The 25,540-nt window shown below is 43.3% G+C and overlaps 2 protein-coding genes and 3 long non-coding RNA genes across 7 annotated transcripts in view; 3 read left to right on the top strand and 2 right to left on the bottom strand.

Annotated features, from left to right (window-relative positions):
• GYPA (glycophorin A (MNS blood group)) overlaps positions 1-14,190 on the bottom strand; it is a 29,498-nt gene extending 15,308 nt beyond the window's left edge. Inside the window, exons 1-2 of one of the 2 annotated variants that reach the window (NM_001444704.1) lie at positions 14,088-14,190; positions 10,320-10,403 (exon numbers count right to left, since the gene is read on the bottom strand). In NM_001444704.1, the coding sequence (NP_001431633.1) occupies positions 10,320-10,403; positions 14,088-14,124 (121 nt within the window). In that variant the 5' untranslated portion in view covers positions 14,125-14,190. The remainder of the gene's footprint in view (positions 1-10,319; positions 10,404-14,087) is intronic. The other variant, XM_005656526.4, reaches the window with a different exon arrangement.
• Positions 1-25,540, top strand: part of LOC146400931 (uncharacterized) — a 165,311-nt gene that overhangs the window by 70,672 nt on the left and 69,099 nt on the right. The gene's annotated exons all lie outside the window — the stretch shown is intronic.
• On the bottom strand, positions 143-7,416 carry LOC146400935 (uncharacterized). Its single transcript, XR_014812903.1, has 2 exons — positions 4,866-7,416; positions 143-4,014 (listed from the first exon to the last, which is right to left on the bottom strand). It is a non-coding gene; the product is annotated as an uncharacterized LOC146400935 (long non-coding RNA).
• On the top strand, positions 582-9,510 carry LOC146400934 (uncharacterized). Its single transcript, XR_014812898.1, has 3 exons — positions 582-670; positions 995-1,137; positions 7,654-9,510. It is a non-coding gene; the product is annotated as an uncharacterized LOC146400934 (long non-coding RNA).
• Positions 20,848-25,371, top strand: LOC146400933 (uncharacterized). The gene is made up of 2 exons (XR_014812902.1): positions 20,848-20,994; positions 22,613-25,371. It is a non-coding gene; the product is annotated as an uncharacterized LOC146400933 (long non-coding RNA).

Here is a 25,540-nt window from a genome sequence, read left to right as displayed (position 1 = left end):
CTCCTTAGAGAAGGACCTTATCACTTGTCTGCATTGCCTTTGGTAGAGAAGGCCTGAAGGTTAAGGGCCTAAAGGAACAGAAAGTGACACCAAGCTGTATAAAGAATATGGTAAAGACTCAATTGGAGGGTAGGCTCTCACATTTCTTAAAACTGGTATTTTAATGCTCTTAATTTTCAACAAAGTCAGAGAAGGGGAAAGCAATATTTGCAAAGGATAAGCAAAGTCTGCGTAACTTTAGGGAAAGAGAGCTCATTAACATGAGTTTTGAACATTAGCAAAACTATTTTAACCTCTAGCAAAGAGATAGACTTCTTTCTTTTCCAGCAGTTATTCTTCAGGAGAAAGGAGCATGTAGTGGAAATTTTGTTCTGAAGAAGCAGAGCCTGAAATTCCATGGCCCTACATTGTAGTCAGAACTCAAGAATATCAAACATTGAAGGCCACATGTTGGTTAGAGGAAGAAAGTCATTGAGGCAATTTCCAAAAATTGCACATACTTTCTCAAGTCCACCTGGTAAACACCATGTTCTATAAAAACTGATTGGGGGCCAAATTTATTTGAGGTTGAAATCTTCCACTTATGTTCTTAGAAATATCTGCTTTAATTCTCCAGGCTTATTCTCTCTGAGACAATCTCTTACTGCGGTCACCTAAAGCCACCAGCATGGTAAGTAAATAAATATTTACCTAGAGTACGTAAATAGATGCTCTAAGAACAACTTGATAAGAAAAATATTTCAAAACCATTTTTCCATAGCTGATCTGTGAAATGACCTTCATCATAGTTGGGTAACTTTATAAGTATTCCAATAGGTATTAATCTATACGCTTGATTACTGGTTCGAGAAGGGTTGAGATACCTCAAAGTCCAGTGTTCGCCATTAGTGTCAGCTCGAAAGAACATGGGCTCTGATCCCACAGCTAAGCCTTTATACTTTCTAGCATTTAATTAAATTTTAAAATATAGAACTTGTTGGTTATTCTAAAACAGATTCACAGGGAACAACTTAAAGAATTTTATCCATTACCTCACATGGATAAACCAGCCCCTGGTTGTACAATGTCGCTTGGAAGAAACCAAAGCAGAATCGCTTTATACAACCTCAGATGCTTCAGCTACTTTCAAAGTTCGAGGTAAGGAAGCCCAAATCCCACAGAATGTATGTCCAGCAACTACCAGGAAGGCTCTAGTGTTAGTTGACAGGTCTATCTGACGCTCCCAGGTTCCTGGGGTCCTAATGGATGTCTGGGGATATATTTAGTTACACACAGTTGCAAACTTACTGTGAATAAACCCATTTCAAACGGGGCTTTTTACAAGAAGAGATCAAAGGTTGGGCCAATGAGGTGGGCAGAATCCAAGCAAATCTGTAACCATTAAGCACCAGAGGTGGTTTGCCTGAACCTTTTGGGGACAGAATTAGAGGCAGGGTCTCTCTCCTGTTTTCTTTTCTCTTGGGCTCTAAGCCCTTCCCTTTCTGTTGCTAACTCAGCTCTCCACCAGCCTGTCTGCCTCGTGAGCTGGGTAAAGGTCAATTTAAATACCGTCCCAATTAATTCAGAATGTACTGTTTACATTTTACCTTACCAAGCTTCTTGGAACATCTAACCCAACTTCTTTACTTTACAGAGGGGAAAGTTGATATCATGAACATTAAATTATTAACTCAATTGAATGCAGCTAGTTAGGAACAGAACGGAGACCTAATTCTGCTGCGTCCCCAAAATATCCCACCTCCCAGATCTCTGCCTGGTTGAGGTCTTGTCAGCAAGATTTCTTTGATGTTTTAGCATATTATTTGGTGAACATTGGGGCACATTATACACATACACTTAACTGAATCACTCATTTTACACAAACTTAAGCTGAATTACTTTATTTTATTTTTTGCTTTTTAGGGCCAACCTGCGGCACATGTAAGTTCTCAGGCGAGGGGTCGAATCGGAGCTGCAGGTGCTGGCCCACACACCAGCCATGGCAACTTGGGATCCAAGCCACGTCTGAGACCTACACCAGACCCTTAACCCACTGAGAGAGGCCAGGGATGGAACCCACATCCTCATGGATACTAGTCAGATTCATTTCTGCTGTGCCATTATGGGAACTCCAAATCACTTAATTTTAGATTTGGGAAGGTGGGAATGAATGAATGAATGAGTATACCACCCAGAATATTATATTAGTGGTCACATCACAGAGTTGCGTAACACAGGAATTGTTCAAGAACATTCACCTCTTTTGTCTTTTATCCTGACTATTCTGACTGCACAGTTGCTCACAAAAACTCTACCAGCCTGAGATGTCTGGGTGGGTGTTGTGGGAGGGAGCCTGACTGACACTGTGTATGGAGAAGGTGCGCTGACTTGTGGGTGACGACACGCTAGGGACACAACTGGGGATGGAGGTTCAGTGTCCCAGTGCTCTGCTCTATGTTCTAACCTCTAAACCACACAACTCTCCCAAAGGTTGACATTTCTAACATAGGGTGTCCCTAGAATGGATTAAAATGCAGCGTTGGGCAAATACCCTGCAGTTTTGCTCTGCGCCAAAAATTCCAGTAGCTGAGCTGCTGTCATGATGTGATAAAGTCAGCTCACATAACTGTTGGTTTTAGCTTGGTTCCCTCCCTCCGTGCAGCTGATAAAAGTCTTATCTCGCAAAAGCAAACCCTTACAAGGATGCACCCCATGTATGAAATGCCTTCAATAGTTTCCAAGTCAGAACACTAAATTTTCTCAGTGTTCTAGTTTTTTTGGCCTTGTGATGACCATGATGACTGATCGATAAATGTATTTGTGGAAGTTTTGCACCACTAATTTGTGGTAAAACTGGGGAAAAAAAACCCCAAAACTCACATCCACTGACCTCCAACTCAGTGTCTTTTCTGCCAGACCTTATTGTTTTGTACAGAATGCATGTACAAACAGGGCTTTTGCCTATTCTGTAAGATGTTTGGAGAAGGCTATTGCCATGAAACCATATTGTAAAAGAAATATTCAGATTTGCTCTTGAACCAAAGGCTTGACAAACTCAATCTGGGTCAAGTTGTAATCATAAAGTCAGACATCCACGTCGTGTGTTGTCATTCATTCTTCTTTAGTGGAAAGGTTTTAGTAAGCCAAAATAGCCAGTTTACACTTTAGAAGAATTGAACTTTCTAAAGGATAAAGTGGTCAATGGGATTAACATTGGAGCTGAATGTTTCGAACAGGTCTCAACACTTTGTGTGAACTCCACTCGGGAGGGGTTAAGGAAGGACACAGCATGTGACCTGGAGCAATTAGTGGGCCAGATGTCAAATGCAATGACCCAGTTTCTGCTCATCCACCAATGCCAATGCTTTGACAATTCCCAGCAACCAACTGGTCACACATACCTCTGCCTTCCTTAACCTGGTAGAGAACTGCTTCTTACTGAGTCCGACCTGAAGCTGCTATGGCCTAGAAGGACAGTGGCTTTCCTCACGGAACCCTGAACTTTACCACCCGGCTCTGTTCCGCCCAGCTTCTAGTCAGCCTCATTGCTCCCCATGAGTACGAGAGAGAAAAGCAGCCCATAATCTCCGCCATGTGCTTTCCTCAGTATAGACTGATAGAAAGCAAGGGATATTTCTGTCCATTGTTCCAGTGAGAAAGGAGATTGGAATCTGAGTCCTGGCTTGGCCACTAATTGGTAGGGATCTGAATGAGTCATTGAACTTTTCTGGGGCCTCGGTTTCTCATTCTCACTTCTTTTTTTTTTTTTTTTTTTTTTTTTTTTTGCTTTTTAGGGCTGAACTTCTGGCATATGGAGGTTCCCAGGCTAGGGGCTGAATTGGCACTACAGCTGCCGGCCTATGCCACAGCCACAGCAACGCAGGATCCAAGCCGCATCTGTGACCTACACCACAGCTCATGGTAACGCTGAATCCCTAACCTGCTAAGGGAGGCTGGGGATCGAACCTGCAACCTCATGGTTACTAGTTGGATTTGTTTACACTTTGCCACAATGGGAACTCTGGTTTCTCACTTCTAATATGACAGTAAAGGAACAGATGTGCTTTAAGCTACTTTATTATTCTAAAATCATAGAGATTCTTATGTCTGAGATAAGATTCATAGTTAACATATTGTGTATTACTTAATATTCTAGACATTCTTCAAAATAATTATCTAAGAGCATATTTTTACATATTATTATATGTTATATTAGGAGACAAACAAGGATAGGAAACATTGCCCAACTTGCCTACAATCATGCAGCTGATAAACAGCAGAGCTGGAGTTTGAATTCCCATCTATTTAACTGCAAAACTGCCTGCCAAGGTCTACCCTAATCTGCAAAATAAAAAAGAATGAGAGCACCAAATGTGTTTCATTAAGAGAAGTTGAAATTTTCACCAAATTATGCAACTAACTCTTAAGCAAGACTTCACTTACAGCAAATCAGGGCTAACTGAAAAGATGCACAAATACTTCACCTTGGGTATAGCCTGGGGGTAAGAGGGTTATTCCTCTAGTATGCAGTGGCTTGAGTGACCTGCATTGTGAACTCCAGATGGGGAAGGACAGATAATTCTGGTTAGTAACAATTTGTTAACAGAAATCTCCTTTTTCTTTTCTTTTTTTCTTTTTTTTTTAGGGCCACACTTATGGCGTATGGAAGTTTCCAGGCTAGCAGTTGAATGGGAACTGCAGCTGCTAGCCTACGCCACAGCCACAGCAACGCAGGATCTGAGCCTCATCTATGACCTACACTGTAGCTTGGGGCAATGTCGGATCCTTTAGCCCACTGAGCAAGGCCAGGGATGGAACCCACCTCCTCATGGATACTAGTAGGATTCTTAACCCACTCAGCCACAATGGTGACTCCAAAGTCTCACCTTTCTAGCCAAGCATCTTCCAGTCCTGTTACTTCTTCTTATCAAAAATCCTCAGAGCAAAAGGAGATTTCACATTTTTTAGATGTGCCAGCTTTATTTTAAGATACTGGCATTTCTGTAGCTAAACTCCCTATACATATTAAGTTTAGGGTTAAAGGAAGCTAGACTGGATAAGAAAAATTCTAATTAAAAATGAAAACTTTATCCCAAAGTTCTCAGACCACTGAAATTCCCCATTGCTGGCTGGACAGTGATGGAGAAGAGCAATAGAAACTAGATCTGCATCCTCACTGTTGACTATGTATTAGAATCATCTGTTGTACCCAGGCATTGGAGTCTAATGGGCTGCCAGCAGCAACAATCATTGCTCAAGACTAGATAAACATGTATACACTTCATTTTTCTAGTTTTAAAGGTTTTCCTTACATTTTCAAAGGTTCTTACATCATCCATACTTTGAGTTGGAACAGATTCGTAGAACAACTGGGTATTAGCCCGATTTGCTTGAGAAAGAATAACACAATTTTCCATATTAAACGATGAAACTCAGTCATCAGTACTTTTTAGAGTCCCTCAGAAGATTCCAACATGTAGTCAAGACAATGAATTCCTGCATTAATGGGCCATAAAATGAGTTCACTCAGTTGTCTCTGGCCCTAAAAAATTAAATTGTATAAAATAGAAGAGAGTACATCCAAGTGTCCTCACACATAGTAAGAACGGTAATTATTTTGTGTAATTTTGCTTTATGTGTGTGTGTGTGTTTGTCTCTATGTACAATGAGTTGCATTGTATATTCGCTATGTCTTATCCATCCTTGAATAGGTCCTGATGGTTGATATACCTGGCTCTACCTACCCTATCTGAATTCCTGTCCTCCAGGGGGGCTGAGGGAATCAATAGCCCATGACACAACTGACATCCATTCAAGGAACCTAGATGGCCAGTTAGCTTCACACTCTAACATCCTTACCCAGCTTGTATAGAGTCTATAAAAGCAGCCGGAGTTTTTATGCATGCTGTGTTGTTAAAACAGTTTGGGAGTTCTGGGAGCAAATGCTTTCAAAAGCATAAAGTTGGCCAATGGGATAATTACAGGTAGATCTCTGAGAGGATACGGACAAATAAACCACTGCATGTATATAAAAGATCAGAAATAAGAATATCATTTAATAAAGTATGGACTAAGTGAAGTAAGTCAGACAGAAAGACCAATATCCTACGAGATCACTAATATGTGAAATCTAATAAAAATGATACAATAGAACTTACAAAACAGGAACAAACTCAAAAGATATTGAAACCACAATGAAGTTTACCAAACTTATGTTTAAATGGGGGGTGGAGGGATAAATTAGAGGGTTGGAGTTGATAAATACACACTACTATATATAAAATAGATGGCTATAAGGACCTACTGTATAACACAGGGAAATATACTCAATACCTTGTAATAACCTATATGGGAAAAGAGTCTGCTAAGGAATGGATGTATGTATATGTATAACTGACTTACTTTCTGTACTCCTGAAATGAGCACAACTTTTTAGGTCAACTATATAGTAGTAAAATGTTTAAAAAATAAAATGGAAATAAAAAATAAAGTATGGAATAAAAACAACAAAAAAGATAATGTTAGTTGTGAATCTATAAATGCATATGGATTAAATTTCTGTATTAAAAGACAAATTTATATTGAGTCAAAACAGGGGGAAAAAACCCAACAGATATATCACAAGGAATAAAAATAAAACAAAATAGGAGTTCCCATCATGGCTCAGTGGTAACAAATAGGAGTTCCCATCATGACTAGTATCCATGAGGACTAGGGTTGGACCCCTGGCCTTGCTCAGTGCGGTAAGGATCTGGTATTGCTGTGAGCTGTGGTGTAGATCACAGATGAAGCTTACATCCTGTGTTGCGGTGGCTGGGTGCTGGCTGGCAGCTACAACACTGAGTTGCCTCCTAGCCTGGGAAACTCCATATGCCATGGATTAAGCCCTAAAAAGACTATATATACTTGTATGTATGTGTATATATACATATATACACACACACACATGTATATTATATATTTGTTTTAAAAGTACAAAAATATATTAGAAAAATAAAAATAAATAAAAGCAGAAATCACCACTTTAATATTAAACAAAGTAGAATTACAGGCAAAGACAATAAAAAAAATCTGGAGAATAAATTCGTGTTGCTAAAGGATACATTACACAATGACTCTTAGATAAATAGGAACCGGTCAAACTATTATATCCAGTAACAGAGCAACATGAACTATAAAGCAAAAGAAGGAGTTCCCGTCGTGGGGCGGTGGTTAACAGATCTGACTAGGAACCATGAGGTTGCAATTTGATCCCTGGCCTTGCTCAGTGGGTTAAGGATCCAGCATTGCCCTGAGCTGTGGTGTAGGTCACAGGTGTGGCTCGGATCCCGCATTGCTGTGGCTGTGGTGTAGGCCAGCAGCTGCAGAGCCGATTAGACCCCTAGCCTGGAAACCTCCATATGCCCCGAGTGCAGCCCTAGAAAAAAAAAAAAAAAAAGCAAAAGAAATTGGCAGAATCACAATAGCCATGAGAAAGTTTCACCCTTTTCTCCAACTGTGATAAATCAAAGAAGAAAAACAACCATTGAGGGAATCTGAAGATTATCTGCCTTGCAATCACAAGTGATTGATGTATGCTTCATTTGGTAATAAATCTAAGGGGACCAGCCTTATCACGTGTGCCCATGTCCCCATACACTCATTTTCAAGTGACATTGTTGAATTTCTTGACAGGGTGTTTTGAGATCTGTACCTGACAGAACAGGGAGGACACCAGGGGGCAAATTTGTGGTGTTTGTCCTGACAAGACATGGTACCATTGCCTGGATCCATCTTCCCAATTGTCTTCAGGAGAAGCACGATGCTCGCATTCTGTGCTTTGGGCTTATTTTCTTTGATTTTAATTTGTAAGTAGCATCATGACTGAGCAATAAGTGGCAGTATCAAAAGGAGAGTCCTGGGGAGTTCCCCCTGCAGCTTGGTGGGTTAAGGACCTGACACTGTCTCTGTGAGGATGTGGTGAGCTCTCTGGCCTTGCTCAGCAGGTTAAGGATCCAGTAGTGCCCCAGGCTAGGGCTCAGGTCGCAGATGTGGCTTGGATCCCACACTGCCGTGGCTGTGGCATAGGCCCCAGCGGCAGCTCTGATTCGACCCCTGGCCTGGGAACCTCCACATGCGGCAGCTGTGGCTGTTAAAAAAAAATGAAATAAAAAAGGAGAGCCCGACCGAGAGAAAAAGGTTATTTAGCCCAGATAAAAAGGGTAGCATCATAGCCACAAAAGGAGGGTTCATTAACTGCACCAAAAGGAGAAGACGGACCGCCAGCCTTCACTACAGGCTTTTGCATCGGCAAAACCAAGAGGGTGCTGAGGGACAGTGTTGCAAGAGTAAGGGAGGGCCAAGCTCAGAACATCGGTGTGTATGACAAGGGAGGCGACATCAGGCATCGACTAAATGCAAAGACTCTAGAGCCAGACTGCCTGTCAATTTGTTCACGAACTACAGCTGAGACCTTGGGTGCTGCCTTCAGCTCTCCGTAGCTTTGTTTCCTTATTGATAAAGTGGGGAGAGTGATTGCCTATTGTATAGAGTTAGTGACTGTTAAATGACTTCAATCTGTATGTATGCATACATACACATTTATGAAAGTGTTCACACAAACAGAGAACTTTAGGTCAAAATTCACATGGACTCGCTCGGGACCTCAAAGAGCCAAATCATCTTGAAAAAGGACACAAAGATGAATGACTTCGATTTCACAATTTCAAAACGGACTACACAGGCAGCCCTGGAAGTCCAAGTAGGGCGATGCTGCGCTAAGGATCAGTGGACTCGAACGGTGAGGCTAGAAAAAAGCCCATGTGTATCTACAGGAATTGATTTTCAGCAAGGGTGCCAAGACCATGGCGTGAGGAAAGAAGAGCCTGATCGAAAACACACTAGCAAGACGGGGTTCTGGACAAGATGAGACCGGAACGCTCCTCCTACACTTTGCACTGGGGGGTGGTATGCTGCCTGGGGACTGAGAGAAGAATGCGTGATTTGGGACTTGCAACATTTTGGAGTCATGGACTCTTCTGTGACAGTCCTGGGCCAGAACACTGCCTGACTCCCGAGATGTGGTAGAAGTGTCTCAGTGAGTAAAGCGTCCTAAAGGTCTATCTGCTTCCACTGTTGCAGTTCTCTCAGTTACTAGAGGGTGGTGGCTGGGGGCATGGGGATGTTATGGCATCATAACAGAATCAAGCCCTATAAAAAACAGAAAATGGGCCTCTTCCAAAGAAGATATGCACACGACCAATAGGCACGTATGGAGATGCTCAGTATCGCTGATCATCAGAGAAATGCAAATCGAAACCACAAAACGAGATAGCACCTCAAATCGGTCAGCACCGTTATCCTCCAAAAATCTGCAAATAACAGTGTTGGCGAGGATGTGGAGAAAAGGGAACCATTCGACACCGTTGGTGGGAATGTAAACCGATGTGGCTGCTATGGAAAGTGGTATGGGGGTTCCTCCAAAACTAAAGCTAGAGCTCGTACATGAGCCAGCAATTCCACTCCTGGGTGCATATGCAAAGAAAATAAAAATGCTAATTCCAAAGCGACAAGAACCCCAGTGTTCAGAGCAGCATTATTTACACTTGCCAAGATATGGGAGCAACCTAAGTGTCCATTAACAGATGAATAGATAAAGAAGACATGGTACACACACACACACACACACAAGTATTTCTCAGCCATAAAGAGGAAGGAAATAATGCCATTGGCAGCAACATGGACCGACCTAACAGCTATTGCTTAACGATAGAGACATCTTAGAAAGCAGAGATAGCAGGTGCTCACTTTAATTTAAAAAAATTTAAAACTTGTCCTAATTATAGTTTATCATTCTTTTTACAGAGAATTTAGAAAGTATTAGCAAGCAAAAAAAAAAAAAAAAAAAAAAATCATCCCCAAGTCCAACTTCAGGGATAATCCTGGGATGTTTCCTTTCAGTATTTTTGCTTTAGCTTTTGTTTTGGTTTTTAGACTTTTGGTCTTTTTAGGGCTGTACCCACAGCATATGGAGGTTCCCAGGCTGGGGGTCCAATGGGAGCTATAGCCGCCGGCCTGTGCCACAGCCACAGCAATGCAAGATCCGAGCCATGTCTGTGACCTACCCCACAGCTCACCACAACGCCTGATCCTTAACCCACTGAGCGAGGCCAGGGATCGCACCTGAGTCCTCATGGATGCTAGATGGGTTCATTAACCACTGAGCCACAAAGGGAACTCCTTTTTGCTTTAGTTTCAATTTAGTTCACAGAAAAATCACACATTTGGGTCCTTACTAGATATACGCATATTTTAATAATGGCTGAAAAGCTATTACCCATCTCTTTTTGTTGGTAACTTACTTGATACATTCCCTGGTGTTGCAGAGCCTTGTTCTCCAGTGACTGGTGTTTCAGTGGTGGTGACAGCTTGTGTAGAAATATAAACTATAAAGACATTTGGGGAAATTATTTCAAAAATGCGTCCCCAATAGGTTTATAGATTATTTTTAGTCATCCTCTAGAGGCTGAAGTAAACGGAAATTGATCCCAAGAATGCTAAATTCAACTTCCTGATTAGAAATCTGTGTAAGTCGGAGTTCCCGTCATGGCGCAGTGGAAACAAATCTGATTAGGAACCATGAGGTTGCGGGTTTGATCCCTGGCTTCGCTCAGTGGGTTAAGGATCTGGCATTGCCCTGAGCTGTGGTGTAGGTCGCAGATGCGGCTCGAATCCCGTGTTGCTGTGGCTGTGGTGGCTGGTGGCTGCAGCTTCAATTAGACCCCTAGCCTGGGAACCTCCATGTGCCATGGGAGTGGCCCTATAAAAGCCAAAAAGATGAAGAAAAAAAAAATGAAATCTGTGTAAGTCAATTTTGAGATACTGTCCCTCCTTGCTGTCTTAGAAATCCTTCTCTAGGAGGTCCTAGGGGAGTGTTCATTTCTTTCTAAAGACCTAATTTCACATCAAGCTAAAGATTGATAGGATAGGAAACTAGCCTACAGAGCATCTCAGGCTGACCTTTGCGGCATCACTGAACTAGAGCTCGTACATGAGGCAGCAATTCCATGCAGCCGAGAGATGAAAGGGATTTTAGACGCCAGCTGGTCTGTGTTTTATTTGATAGGCTGGAGAAACCTGATGCTCCATAGTTAAAGTCATTGCAGCAAAATTCTGGTCATTTCCATTTCTGCAGCTACTAGGTGCCTTCTAGCTGTCTAGCAGTGTGAGGCATGCACCCGTGACAATGCAGATTTGACTGTTAAGAAGTTTAGGGTGCTGTGGTCCCTGAAACCAAGCTCAACTCATTCCTGTAACACGGACATGGATAGGAAGGTTCTCTTCTTGATCACTGAAGGGAAAGGAGACACCTAATTTCTTTGCTTATTCTGAGCATGTGCTCTTCAAACTGGTGTGCCTGCAGGCACAAAGCAAAGAGGGTCATTGTGGTCTGTATTCCCAGAGCTCGCTCTAAGGGCGTCTTCGCATCAGAATCCCGTTTTCAAGTCAAAGCTTTGGCTGTTCCTTAACCACACGACCTCTTCTGGCTCAGAACTTTCTCCCTTCCTCTCCCCTCTCCCTCTTGCCAAATTTTGCAAGGTTGCCCTCATCTCATTATTCAACTCTCAAAAAGGTGAAAAATTTCCTGCCTCCCTTCTTTGTGTCAGCCTTCTGCACTATGTTCATCATCTTCCCTGGTTTAATTCGCTTTGTGCTATTGTTCACTCTCTCTTCTTCTATTTTTTTTTTTTTTTTCTTTTTAGGGCTGCACTCACGGCATATGGAGGTTCCCAGGCTAGGGGAGCAATCGGAGCTATGGCCGCGGGCCTACACCACAGCCACAGCAACTCAGGATCTGAGCCACATCTGCGACCTACACCACAGCTCAGGGCAATGCCAGATCCTTAACCCACTCAGTGAGGCCAGGCATCGAACCCACAACCCCATGGTTCCTAGTTGGATTTGTTTCCGCTGCACCACGATGGGAACTGCCCACTGTCTCTTCTTACCTTAATCATTTACTGTTCTGTCGAGTGCCTGGGTTCCCTCCCAGAGGCTGCCCCGCCCGCCCTGAACCATCAATCCCCTGGGCAGCTGCTCTGTCTCACTGTGTGGCCTTGCTGTTGGGCACCTGACACCAAGTGCACAACTGAGTGACTGACCTCAGGGATTGGGACCCAGATCATTTCGAAAAAACGCACTCTCTATTTGGAGGATGACACCCGAAACACTTTTAGAAATATTGGCTTTAGCTTTAGGATTACGAGAGAAAGCAAATGCTCTCTCTGTCTTTCTTTTCCTTTCCAGAATCAAGGATGTTGAACTTGCCTCACTCACACTTTTCAGGTTCTCCACTTCAACTGGTGGGTAAGGGGGGAAAATCTTTTCCCACATCTTTCTTCTCTTTCTGGTCTTTTTTCTTTTCTTTCCCACATCTTGTCTTTCTTTGTCTACAAAGGAGTCCCATCCAGAGCGTTCCTTTCATGGCATCCAGGAGACGCAAAAATGTGCTGACTGCTTTTGGTGTTGGTCACCTGGCCTTGCTGACCTCATGAAGTCTCCTTAAAGGTCGTGGGCCGCTAGCTACTTGAGCACTTGTAGCAGGAACTGATTTCCTCTCCAGGAATTCTTTCCAAATCCTGTGCCCCTCCCTGCTCCCAGTGGCTAATGGGTCTCATTCCATTGACTCGCCACACCTTGCCCTCTGGAGCCACATAAGAACACCCCTTGTCCCTTCAGTGTCAGAGCTCTACACATATTTAGATATGTTTAAATATTACGCCACATTCCTTCCAGGTGTTTTCCCTTCTCCCAACTGAATGTTTTCATCCTTGGCCACTTACAAAAGATGAGAGAGAGCCCCTTAGTCTTCTAGTGTCTTCTTCGTCATCTGTTTTCCTGTAACTTTCCCATTTTCCCTCCCTTCTCAGAAATCGCCATCCCATACCCAGGTTCGTTTCCTCGTTTATCATCATTATCACAGCTAAATACTTATTTATGATTTTCCTGTGTGCCAGGCCCCAGAGTGAGGACATTACAGCCATTGCTTTGTTTCATCCTTACGCGATTCCTGGCAGGCAGGTAGCAACACTGCCTTCCACAGACGGAGACACTGAGGCAAAGAGCCAGTAAGGCACTTGCTTTCATGGTCCCCAGGCTTTCCGATGTGGAGCCAGATTTGAACCTCGTTCTGTCTGTCTTTGATGTCTGTGCTTGAACCCTCACCCTCTTTCACCCCTTCGTGTATCTTAGAAAATGCTCCATTCCCTTCCCCATCTCATACAGAACGGCCAGGAAATCCTTGAAACGTGCTCTAGCTTGAGTTAGAGTCACATCTGAGGGGCTCAACACATTTCGAGTAATTGCCTGCTCCTTATCTCTGTGCTGGGCCCTAGAATTTCTGACACATAAACACTGCCTCTGAGAAGATGTGAACCATAACGCTCTCAGGAAAAGGCCAGAAATAATGTTAACTGGATACCACTTCATAATACGCATGTGTTATATCTTTATTTTAATGAATTGATTTTGAGTTCTTCCAAACCACATAACACCTAAGCCAATAAGAATTGGTTTTGTTTGTTTGTTTGTTTGTTTGTTTTCCTGCCTCATCCCTCAGTAATAGACCACAAAGTGAGAAACAACTCCCTCATGGATTCAGAGCTCATGCTTGCAGCTTGGACTGACTTTTGGCAAGAGAAAGAGGAAATTACAATTTTTCGGAAAACTCTTTGAAAACTGGGGGCCATATATCCACCATCACCTTCATGAATGATTCCTCAATTTAGACGTTAATCTCATGAAAACAGCAATAAAGCAGCCCAGGCCTTCACACAGAAATGTTTCTCATAGTAGCTCATAGTAGTTAATAAAGTTCTTTTCTTGCTAACTGGGCTGAGAATTGCTGAGATGGGAAATCATAATCTAGCCACAGTTCCTGGGCCCCTGGGGCCATTTCATCTGCCTTACCAGACAAATCCCAATCCCAGTCCCCCCACCAGACTGGGATCCGTGATACCACTCCTTCATTTGTGCCCCTAAGTACACTAGGACGAAGGGGACAGTTAATCTTTTGATCTATAATCCTATATCCCCTATATCAGCATCGGACTGAAAAAAATTCCACTCACCTGCCAAGAGTAATACAAAGATCATTTTCCCGTGCATCCTGAGATCATGAGCTGGCTGGCCAAGGTCAGTGCAAGAAAATTGCCAGAGACACCTGAAGTGTCGTCTGTGGCCTCAGCCTCCGTGCTCTTATCTTTCAGACCCACCCTCTCTGGCACCAGAAGATAGGCCGGGTGGCATTTTTAAACTGTGCAAAGTTGTGAACAGCGTGTCCATATAGATATGGGGCTATCTCCTTACCCAGGATTATGAATGTATTTAGCCAGCTCTTCCCTCACTCCAGGGAACTGGTGGCTGCGTGTGAAATATCCCAGCATGAACTCGGTGGGCGTGGCAAGGTAGGAGCAGCAGGAGCTGCCTGATTGGACAAACCAGAGACAAGAGACAGACTGCAAGGGCCTGAGACAGACTGCAAGGGCCTGAGCCAGGCGCTGGTCGCTTTCGCTTTGGGGAGCAGGGCGCCTCCTCCTTTTTAAGGCGGAGACCCTGTGGGCCAGGGTGGAAGTGACTTCTTAAGCGAGAATTGAGTGTCTTTGAGAATGGTGATTCCCACTGGCGTGCTCTGAGGTTTCAAATAACTCCAACTCAAGGCAGGTCATACAGCCATGTAAGAATACAGGCGACGCAAGAAGTTGTTTAATTTTTTTACTTTATTCCCCCCACCCCATGACTTCCTATTTTTAAGGGGAGAACAGTTAGCATTAGCTTTAAAAATGCTACTTCCCTTTGAAAACAGGTGAATAAATTAGGTATTCTCCTCACAAGGGACTATTAGTTAGCTATTAAAATCATGTTTTCAAAAGTAGTTGGTATGGAGACTGGGGATAAAATAGGTAAGTGGAAAAAAACAGGCTCAAAAACTGTGTGGACAAACATCAAAATCCCGTTCGATTCTTTTTTCCTCTGTTATGTCCCGTCTGCCTGGGACATGCTCATTCTCCCCTTACAGGCCCTACTTCTGTTCTGCTTAGGAGCTCAATTTAATACTGCTTCCTCCAGGAAGTTGGCCCTGCTTTCCTACATCTGCATCAGGGGTCCCTGCTCTGTGCTCATACCAGTTCCTCCCTGTGTCTAGGACATCATAGTGCATTGCAATGATTTTTGTGTCCCCAGCAGACTCTAAGCTTATGCAGGCAGGCCCTGCCTAGGGCTATCTTACTTACCACCGAGTGTTAGGAGTAGAGTTGACAGTAAATATTTGTTAAATTAATAAATCACAAATGAATATTGCAGAGGAAAGCAACTTCTCTCTTGGTGAAAAGAAGCTGCGCTTTACTATCATCGTTCTTACTGTCTTCTTGTTAGGGTCACACCTGTGCTATATGGAAGTTCCCAGGCTAGGGGTCGAATCAGAGCTGCAGCTGCTGGCCTACACCACAGCCACAGCCCCAGCAATGGCAGATCCAGGACGCGTCTGCAGATATGTTGCCACTCCGTGACCTCATTAAAGACAGACAAAACCTGTAAGGCTCTCAGTGTAGAAACAGGTCAGACCCAGCATGAGGCACCGGCTGTGTGAAAGCAGAACTGTATGGTGCCCTCTAGTGGTGGGTCCACACAATGGAAGGAAAAATGTGAAACCTGGGGGAGAAACAAACAGCGCAGGACATGAAGTTATACTTTTCCCTTTCAGGCACTTCCCCAGTCATGCTTGCATTCTGACTGAAACGCATGTTCAGGAACACCATAACATCCCACCAGGGAGACATATCATTGCAAATGTGTCAGATAAAGCTAGGCATCTTTTGAGAATTTTGAGTTTACACCTTCAAATGTGGAAACCTCATCCCACTTCTTGGTACTATGTGTCCTGGGACTATTTTTTCCTTATTGTCATTAGTCAAGGAGAAGAGTGAATTACCATGTTGCAAACTAGGACAGCCAACTTGGATCTCTCATCCCAGGTCCACCTTTTTTCTGGGGAAGGAATCATTACTTTGTGTCAATGACTTACATCTCAACTCTTTCAGAGCCATCTTCACCCCTGAAGATGGTTGCAGGAGAGTCGGATCTGCCTGTGGAGAAATAGGCTTTTTATGTCTTGTCTGGAGGCGTAGGAGTGTTGAGACACAGTGCTTGTGGTCTTGGCCCCCTTGGGATCTTGTCACCTTGGGCATCTCCAGCCTGCTTTGCCAGGATGGTTTCATTTCTTTCCTTGACCTTCTTTTGTTACCTCGCTCTTTCAAAACTGAAATAAAAGAAAGCCCACTCTAGGCAAATCTGACACTGCAGAGAACCCTGTTAGAGAGGCAGAGCAGATATTATCATTCTTATATATGAGAAAGCTTAGCGGTGAATAGGAAATTGCCCATGTATTCCTTGATTTGATTTGACCCTAAGAGTTTTTTTTTTTTTTAAAAATATATTGCTTTAGGTTGCCAATATTTAAAAGGAGGTATGTTTTATTTGATTTATTTATTTTCTTTTTCACAGCCACCCTCGCAGCCTGTGGAAGTTCCAGGCTAAGGGTAGAATCAGAGCTACAGCTGCCGGCCTGCACCATAGCCACAGAAACACTGGATCCGAGCTGCTTCTGCGAGCTTCACTGCAGCTTTTCGTAATTCTGGATCTTTATCCCACGGAGTGAGGCCAGGAATTGAACCTGCTGCCTCATGGATACTAGTCGGATCCTTAACCCACTCAGCCACGATGGGAACAAAGGAGGGTATATTTTAATTAAACATCGTGAGGGGGGTTAATTAAAAATCTGGCCCCTCTGAAAGCATAAGAAGATCTATCAAGAGTGGGTTTGCCTTCCCACATGGTAATGACCTATAGGAGCTGGGAATTGGCTGTTCCTTGGGACAGGTCGGCTTTCTTGAGTTAGCCAAGCCCTCTGCCTGTTGCTTGCCACAGTCAGCTTAGACTACTCTGTCCTCTGATAAAACCCTCAAAAGCTCAGTGTCTTACATTGGCTCATTTCCTGCTCGCAGTCCTTTTTGTCTGTGGTGGTTGCAGGACCCATGGTGAAGGAGCAGATTCTGAGACCCACGGTGAAGGAGCAGCCCCCACGGGAATTCTTGTTGCTGATGGAAAAGAAAAATGACCAAATGGGGCAATGGCTTTTCATGTTTCAGCTCTGACAGGGCATATGCCATTTTTGCTCACAATCTATTGGCCAAACCAAATCACGGGCCAAGCTGACATCAGTGGGGCAGGGATGTACACTTCCTCCAAAGGAAAAATCTGTAAGTCGTGAGGCAATGGCGAGGATATAAAAAGCACTTCCAGGCAGGGCAGTGAATGACTGAGAACCGTGGTGCAATCACCCGCATTCATTTATCCTCTTTGCTGAGCTCCTTTCTGCATGTGGGTTTGCAAAGAGTTGGGAGACCTGTTAAGGATCCAAGCTTCTTAAATTCGTGAGTTGATCTTTGTATCCGTTTTGGAAAACCTTGACCATTATCTTTCGAATGTTGTCTCTTTCTCTCTCCTATGGGATTTCGATTATGTATGCATTGGACTTTTAAACTATTACTCACACATCTGGGCTTTCCCCCCCTTCGTCTTTCCTTCTGTGCTTCATTTTCAATTCCACTGACCTTTCGCAATCCTTCATGTACTATGTCTATTCTGCTTTTAAATTAAATTTCATGTTGTATATAGTCCTCATGACTTCTTTGATGCTGATTTTGCATTTTTAATTCAGAATGCACATTTAATTCGCTTTTATAGGTTCTGATTCACAGTTGTAATCCTACTTATTTTCATTTGTCCTATGTACCTTTTACTCTGATTTCTCAGACCCCCTAGTCATAGTTATTCCAATGTCCTTATCTGCTGACTGCAGTATCTGGCCATCTCTAGTTCAGCCTTTATTTTCTTTATTTATTTTTACGATGACAAAATATGCAAAGCATAAAAAGTACCATTTTAATAATTTTTAAGTCTAACATCTGAATGGCATAATTAGGTACATTCGCATTGTTATACAGCCATTAGCTCTTATTTCCTAAAATCATGATATTTGCCACATTTTCCTGCCTCTTTGCATGCCTAATAACTTTTTTCCTTTTGTGCAGGATCCTTTTTTTTTGACCATGGAGGTAGTGGCTTGATGGGGGAGCTCAGTTCCCAGATGAGGGGTTGAACTCAGGCTGCAGCGATGAAAGCTCTGAATCCTAACTATGAGGCCTTCAAGGAACTCCGTGGCCTTAACGTTGAAGCTTCCCAGCCACACAGCTTTGATGGAGATGGGTTTTTTTTTTTGTTTTTTTTTTTTTGTCTTTTTCTTCTTAGGGCTGCACCTGAGGCATATGGAGGGTCCCAGGCTAGGGGTAGAATTGGAGCTGTTGTCACTGGCCTCCGCCACAGCCACAGCAATGCCAGATCTGAGCTGCATCTGCAACATACGCCAGAGCTCACGGCAATGCCGGATCCTTAACTCACTGAGCAAGGTCAGGGATCGAACCCGCAACCTCACCGTTCCTGGTCGGATTCGTTTCTGCTTCTCCACGATGGGAACTCCATGAGGAGGAGAGGCATCTTGGTTAATTGCAGGCCCCTTCCCTCCAGGAGGATTTTGTTCTGTTTTTCTAATTTAGCTCCATAGACCTGTGTGCCATTCTAGCACTCAGAAAATGCCTTGTGGGAGAAAAGGGGCTTTGTGGTTGGGCTCCTCTAGGTCCGAATCTGCTATGCCAGCTCTGACGAACCCTCCAAAGCTCTGATGGTCTTTTCTCCCACTGTTTACAACCTAATGTCATCAGCAGCCTGTGCACGGAGAGAATGGTGGTCTCAATACAGAGGACGAGGACAAGTGTGTAATGTCTTTGGGCTGGATGGACAGTTCCCAGAATGTCTCTGAGCCTGGCCTTGGGAACTGGAGACTTGGTCGAGACCTAGGCCCTGGCATCTCAGCTATGTTCCCGGTTTATGTAGCATCCAGCTGGAGCTGTAGAAAAGATACCATCTGCCCAGAATTCACCCCTTTTCCTGGAGTACCTTCCTCCCCTTCAGAGCTGGACTCATAGTAGATGATATTTTATTTTGACCATGGCTGGTAGACCCTGTGGAACAGCAGCGACCTGAGCCAAGCAGGGGCAATGCCAGATTCTCCCCCCCCCCCGCCCCACCCCTCAAATACAGAACCTGGTTTGAGCTGGTTCTTTCCATCCAGGCCCCGAAGAGTCTACTTTTGGTGCCCTTTTTTCTGGATCCCCTGAGCCGCTTATTTATTTATTTATTTATTTATTTTTATTTTTTACTTACGTTAGCAAGCATGGATTCATTTTGCTTGAGATCATATAACGCTATTGGAATGGAAGAAGGCACACATTATCAGAGAGGAAAATAGCCTGACATTCAGAATTAAAGGAGATGCCATGTCTGGAACCTAGGATCCACAGAGTCAGCCCAGAGCTCTCTTGCTCTCTCGCTCTCTCTCTCTCTCTTTTTTTTTAATTTTTTATTTTTAGTTCTGTGAGTGAGGCATGTGGAAGTTCCCAAGCTAGGGGTTAAATCAGAGCTATAGCTGCCGGCCTATACCACAGCCATAGCAATACCAGATCTGAGCCTTGTCTGTGACCTACACCACAGCTCACAGCAACGCTGGATCCTGAACTCACTGATGGAGGCCAGGGATCGAACCCGAGTCCTCATGGACACTAATCAGGTTCGTTACCGCTGAGCCACGACGGGAACTCCCCAGCCTGAATTTTCCAAGCACAGTATCAGTATCTTTGTGGCATCTGTACCTTCGTGTTGGGAGAAGGCTGAGGACCCAGCCTGAGACACCACTCTTCTCTGTAGAAGCTGGGCTTCTGCTCTTGTCATTTCATCTTGAGGAAAAGCCTGAGGGGCTATTTGCCGCTAGTGGGAGGCCAGCAGTGCCTTGAGAGCGTGGCTTGAGAGCAAGGGCAAGTTGGCTGTAACAAATCCTTCAGCTTCTCCCACAAGGACTTGGTACACAGCCATTGCTCTGGGGAAGTGCCTTTCAGTCCTTCTAGCTCATTCTACTCATCCTGTCCAGCTTTCCTCAGTTTTAGTCAACCCAGAAGACCTACGTGACTTTTACTTTCCACTAATTGGTATTAAGATGCAAAGGGGGAGTTCCTTGGTGGCCTGGCAGTTAAGGACTCAGTGTCGTCAGGTTCAGTCCCTGGTTGTAGAAATTCTGCATGCCATGGCAAGGCAAAAAAGAACGAAAAGAAAGCAAGGAAGGAAGGAAGGGAGGAAGGGAGAAGGAAAGAAAGAAAAAGAACATGAATATATGTCTTAAGAACGACCCAGCCCCATGACCGCCTACCACATGGTCCTGGGACCGACTGGATGTGTGAAGGGCTCGCTGCCAACAGGAAGGACCTGTCTCTGCCAGGCTAAACTCAAAGCAGGAAACTTAATTCATACGTTTAGAAAGTATTTCCCAAGGTGCTACCTTTCCTCCAATAATTGTGACAAAGATGCCTGGAAAGTCTCTTCTTTCTGCTTGTCCCTCGATTGCAAAATTTACCGAATAGTATTTGATACAGAGACAAAAAAGAGAACTTGTATTTTACCCTATGATTGCAAAAGCCGTTAAGACAAATGAAGCCTCAGGAAACATTTTCCAGGCATAGCTTTCAGCAGATAGATGGCGTATGGATTCCTTGTGTAACATTTGAGGGTTTTGATGATGTGGGTGTTTACAAAACATGGTTCCTCAGAATCTGATAACACTCTGCTTCTTTCTTTTCTCCAAGGGGCATAACCTTGTCCGGATGGACCAGGGTGACCATACAGCTCACAGAGGGCGGTTTGGGTAATTCTTGGTCCTATTGTCAGCCACAGGCGGCCCTTGGGGGAGTGCTGAGTGGGCGTCTCTCCACACAGACCTCCTGCCAAGTTCACCACATACTCCTCTTGGATGGCACGGCTGCTGTGTCTGGGTGACCGTTTCCTTCTTAGAATCATCTGGCCGTTGGATACTAGGTATTGAAAACCATTCTCCGAATTCCCGTCATGGCACAGTGGAAACGAATCCGACTAGGAACCATGGGGTTGAGGATTCGATCCCTGGCCCCACTCAGTGGGGTAAGGATCCGGCGTTGCCGTGAGCTGTGGTGTAGGTTGCAGACGCGGCTCAGATCCTGTGTTGCTATGGTTGTGGTGTAGGCTGGTGGCTACAGCTCCGATTAGACCCCTAGCCTGGGAACCTCCATATGCCGTGAAAGCGGCCCAAGAAATGGCATAAAGACAAAAAAAAAAAAAAAAAAAGACAAGAAATTTCATCTTGAGACTTTTTATAAATTTTTATTTTCAGGGCCACATCTGTGACAGAGGGAAGTTCCCAGGCTAGGGTTTGAATCGGAGCTGCAGCTGAGGCCACAGCCACAGCAAAGGCAGATCCGAGCTGCGTCTGTGACCTACACCACAACTCACAGCAATGCTTGATCCTTAACCCATTTAGCAAGGCCAGGAATTGAACTCACATCCTCACAGAGACAATGTCAGGTCCTTAACCCAGTGAGCCACATGGGAACTCTTTTTTTTTTTTTTTTTTTTTTTTTCCGATTTGGCAGGACACAAGGAATTTTCCGGGCCAGAGACTGAACCCATGCTGTAGTTGCAACCTGCACCACAGCTGCAGCAATGCTAGATCCTTAACCCACGGTGCCATATGGCAACTTCTCTAAAACTTTATCCTAACGCTGCAAGAGTTCAAAGACTTAGCTCCAGGGATAATAGAAAAAAAATAAAACAACCTAAATAGCCAGTAATAGACAAATGCCTAAAGAAAATATGATGAAATACTGTGATCACCAAAAATAATGTGTGGAGGGATATTGAATGCCATGGAAAGATGTTCATAATGTACTGTTAAAAAAAATATGTGTTGTGAAAGAGTATATTAACAGTTTAGTGTACTGTAAAAAAAACAAATTATAAAATAGTTGTCCTGTATGATATTTTTGTGAAGAATTACCTACTTTTGTGTGTTGCTGGGAATCTGTATATCTGTGAATAGAAATAAGACTGAGAAGAATACACTTCACGTACTGAGATTTTCTTCTCCTCCTTTTGCTACCATGAGAAAAAACATTTCCCTGTACTAATAAAGAGTTAGTTATTTCACCTAAAGAATGAGTAGAGGGAGTTCCCGTCGTGGCGCAGTGGTTAACGAATCCGACTAGGAACCATGAGGTTGCGGGTTCGGTCCCTGCCCTTGCTCAGTGGGTTAACGATCCGGCGTTGCCGTGAGCTGTGGTGTAGGTCACAGACGCGGCTCGGATCCCGCGTTGCTGTGGCTCTGGCGTAGGCCGGTGGCTACAGCTCCGATTCAACCCCTAGCCTGGGAACCTCCATATGCCGCGGGAGCGGCCCAAGAAATAGCAACAACAACAAAAAAGACAAAAAGACAAAAAAAAAAAAAAAAAGAATGAGTAGAAAAATTGTAAAACAAATAGGCAATTCTTGACTTTGGAAGATCCCTTTTTTCTAAAAGGAAAACAAGACTGGTTCGTTTGTTCTCTGTTTTGATCACTAGAGGGCACCAAAGTCATAAAGATTATTAGTCATTTTTTTTCTTTCCGTTTTCATTCTGTCACAGAGGGAAGTTTCTGGCCTCTCCTGTTTAGCAGTTTTGAAGCATTTACTGGAAGACCTCTTGCTGCTTAGACTTAAGGAGAGTAAACTGTTTAGACTAGGTTTTTTTCCCTAACATTAAATATTCCCTGCAACAGACAGCCATCTATCTATGGGACTATTCAAAACAGATGGGTGTTTCTGGAGAATGTGATTTATTTTCTTCTCTGATACCAAAGGGCTTATTGGCTGATACCTGCTGAATGTGAGTTCTGAGCCATGTTGTTGAGACAGGACCACAGAACACCCAGAGGCAGCACACATCGTTTCAAATGAAACACCATGGACCATTTCAAGGAAAAAACGTTGTGCCTTTACTGGTAACATGTGTGGTGTCGGTGGGCTTCGATGAAGCGGAACACTCAAGAACACCCATGGCATCTTTTGAATAACAGACCTGACCACCTTTTCGCATGTTAACAATTCTGCATTTTTTTGAGTTCAAGAGAAGCCCCAGTCCCCAGACCCTAAAATGACGGAAGGGCGGGGAAGATTCGGAAACTACACGGGAATCCTACCAACTCTCAAGGAACCTGTCTCATGCCAAGGGGTTCATCAAGCAGAGAAAGGAAGATATGATAAGAAAGTCAATGGTCTTAGCATGTTCCCATTTCAGAAAGGCATAATTCATACTAAAAGATGAGGTTTCCGTAATTAAACAAGATGTAGTGTGTGGAAGGTGTGTGTTTGTTAGGAGTTGTATACCGTAGACAAAGATGCAATAAGTCTCTCATTTCTAATGTTGCAATTACCAAGAGAGAAAATTAGTTACCTGATCATGCAGATGAGTCTGTGTTGAAATCCATCCCCCTGGAAAAACTAAGCAAATCATTTTTTTTTTTCCGTTAGAACGTCTATTGCTTAGCTACCTGACAAATCCAAGGTCAAGGCTTTGGTACAAGCCATAAACTAAGAGACTTCAAGCCAATATCAACGTGACACATTTTGCAGGCAAGCTGGTTCCTTATGTAGTGGACCTCATTGGACTTTGATCTTGGTTAACTTTGAAGTATCCAAGGTTCCCACTTTCCAAAAGTTTTTTTTTTTTTTTTTAAGTTAAATCAGACAGACGGGCAAAGGAAATCTAAAGCTTAAAAGAAGTGAAAACAACGAGACACAGTCAGTTATATATTTTCACTACTTTGTTTAAAATAGCGTGTTGCTGTACTTAAAAGACTTCACATCATTGAGTTATTTATTAAGCTGTAAATAAAAGTCACATTTTCCACTGTATTTTAGGAGACACGTTTAAAAACAGGTTGTTTGGAACCTGTTGTATGATCTGTGTGAGAAGTTTAGTTAAATGCAAAACTACAGACAGCAGTTCATGATGCCATAGAAACTATTACCATGAAATAGCTGTGGACTTAAAGGAAATATTTATATAGAAATTCTAATATCGGAGCTCTTATATCTGAAAGCTCGTCTTTTATGGACTTTCACACACCACGTGTTCTAAAGGCTACTAGAAACTTGGGTTTACATTTGTATTTATGAAGTGATCCAGACCCTCATACCTCAAAATACTCATTCATTTTATTTCTCTCTTATTATGCTTTGGATTTATGAGACAATTTTCCTTATTATCATCAGGTAAATTTCATTTAATAATGAAGTATATATACACAATCACACTTATACGTGCATTTGTGTGTGTGTGTGTATAAACTCATCCTTTGGCACAAAATCAGTTATGTGTTGTTTATAAAATTTGTCTTAGAGGGTATTAAGCGAGAAAATTTCTTTTTGAGAGATTTAAAAACTCAGCCCACCCAAGTTCCCTTTATCCCTTCTGTGATACCTCACTCACCTAGTCATCCTCCTTGGTCTAAATTACAAAGGGGCCTTCGGTCTGTTAAAGAAAACAAAAAATTTACGTTATACCAGGTCATTAGCAGAGTATATGGGGGACAGTTCATGTTACTAGTTCAGTCTTATTCCAGCAAGTAGCAAAAAAGGATGAGTTACCTTTTGGTCATCTAGCAGGGCACCCTTCTCTTTTGGTCTGATCTTGTCAGGGTACAACTCTGATGTAGTTATTGGACGTATAAGCTGAAGGGTGTACATAAGAACTTGGTACAATTGAGTTATCCATGTGCTCAAGACACGTTTGGAAGTGAAATGAAAACGTCATATACCTAGAGGCAAGAGGCCTCATTCCTGGACATAGGAAGGAAAGCCAAGAGGGGATTAATGTACTTGTCTATAATTGAGAAGTTCAAGTTTAAGGGGAAAAAATTCCAAAGAAGAGAATTTAGAGGTATAATGGTGATGTGCCTAAAGATGCCTAAGCCTCTCACTCATTCTTCTAGATAAAAATTGTTTATGGAATAAGATGTATGGTAGATACTAAGGCCCCCGTGGCTTTGATTCTGTTCTTTGGGATGAAGCTGGGGACCACCTCAGTGGGCTGGGCTGTCAAAAACAGCGCAGGGGCAGGCACTGAATTTTGGGTTTCAAGACTCTCAGCTCGCTTCCTAAAGCTGTGTGATGCTAGATAAGCTATTTAACCTCCCTGAACCTCAGTTGCATCATCTCTAAAGTGGAGATAATACGTGCCTTGCAGATTAATGGGGAATCTAAATATAAAACACTAACATGATGCCTGGCTGTGATAGATGCTAAAGAAAAGTTTTGTTTCCTTCCACTGAAAGTTGTTGTAGGGTTAAATGGCTGAATATTTGTAAAAGTGTTTTGTAAACTACAACGTGCTAATCACCTATCCGTCATGATTGTTACTTTTTTTTTTTTTTTTCTGTCTTTTTTTTGCTATTTCTTTGGGCCGCTCCCGCGGCATAGGGAGTTTCCCAGGCTAGGGGTCGAATCGGAGCTGGAGCCACTGGCTTACGCCAGAGCCACAGCAACAGGGGATCCGAGCCGCGTCTGCGACCTA

This window comes from Sus scrofa, chromosome 8 (genome assembly GCF_054392235.1).
Source record: "Sus scrofa isolate SSC_HxYL_T2T_F1_AM1 chromosome 8, Sscrofa_HxYL_maternal_Yorkshire_Landrace_v2.0, whole genome shotgun sequence".
Lineage (NCBI taxonomy): Eukaryota > Metazoa > Chordata > Mammalia > Artiodactyla > Suidae > Sus > Sus scrofa.
Note: the sequence above shows the minus strand (reverse complement) of the source record. Positions and strands in the feature narration are given on the sequence as shown.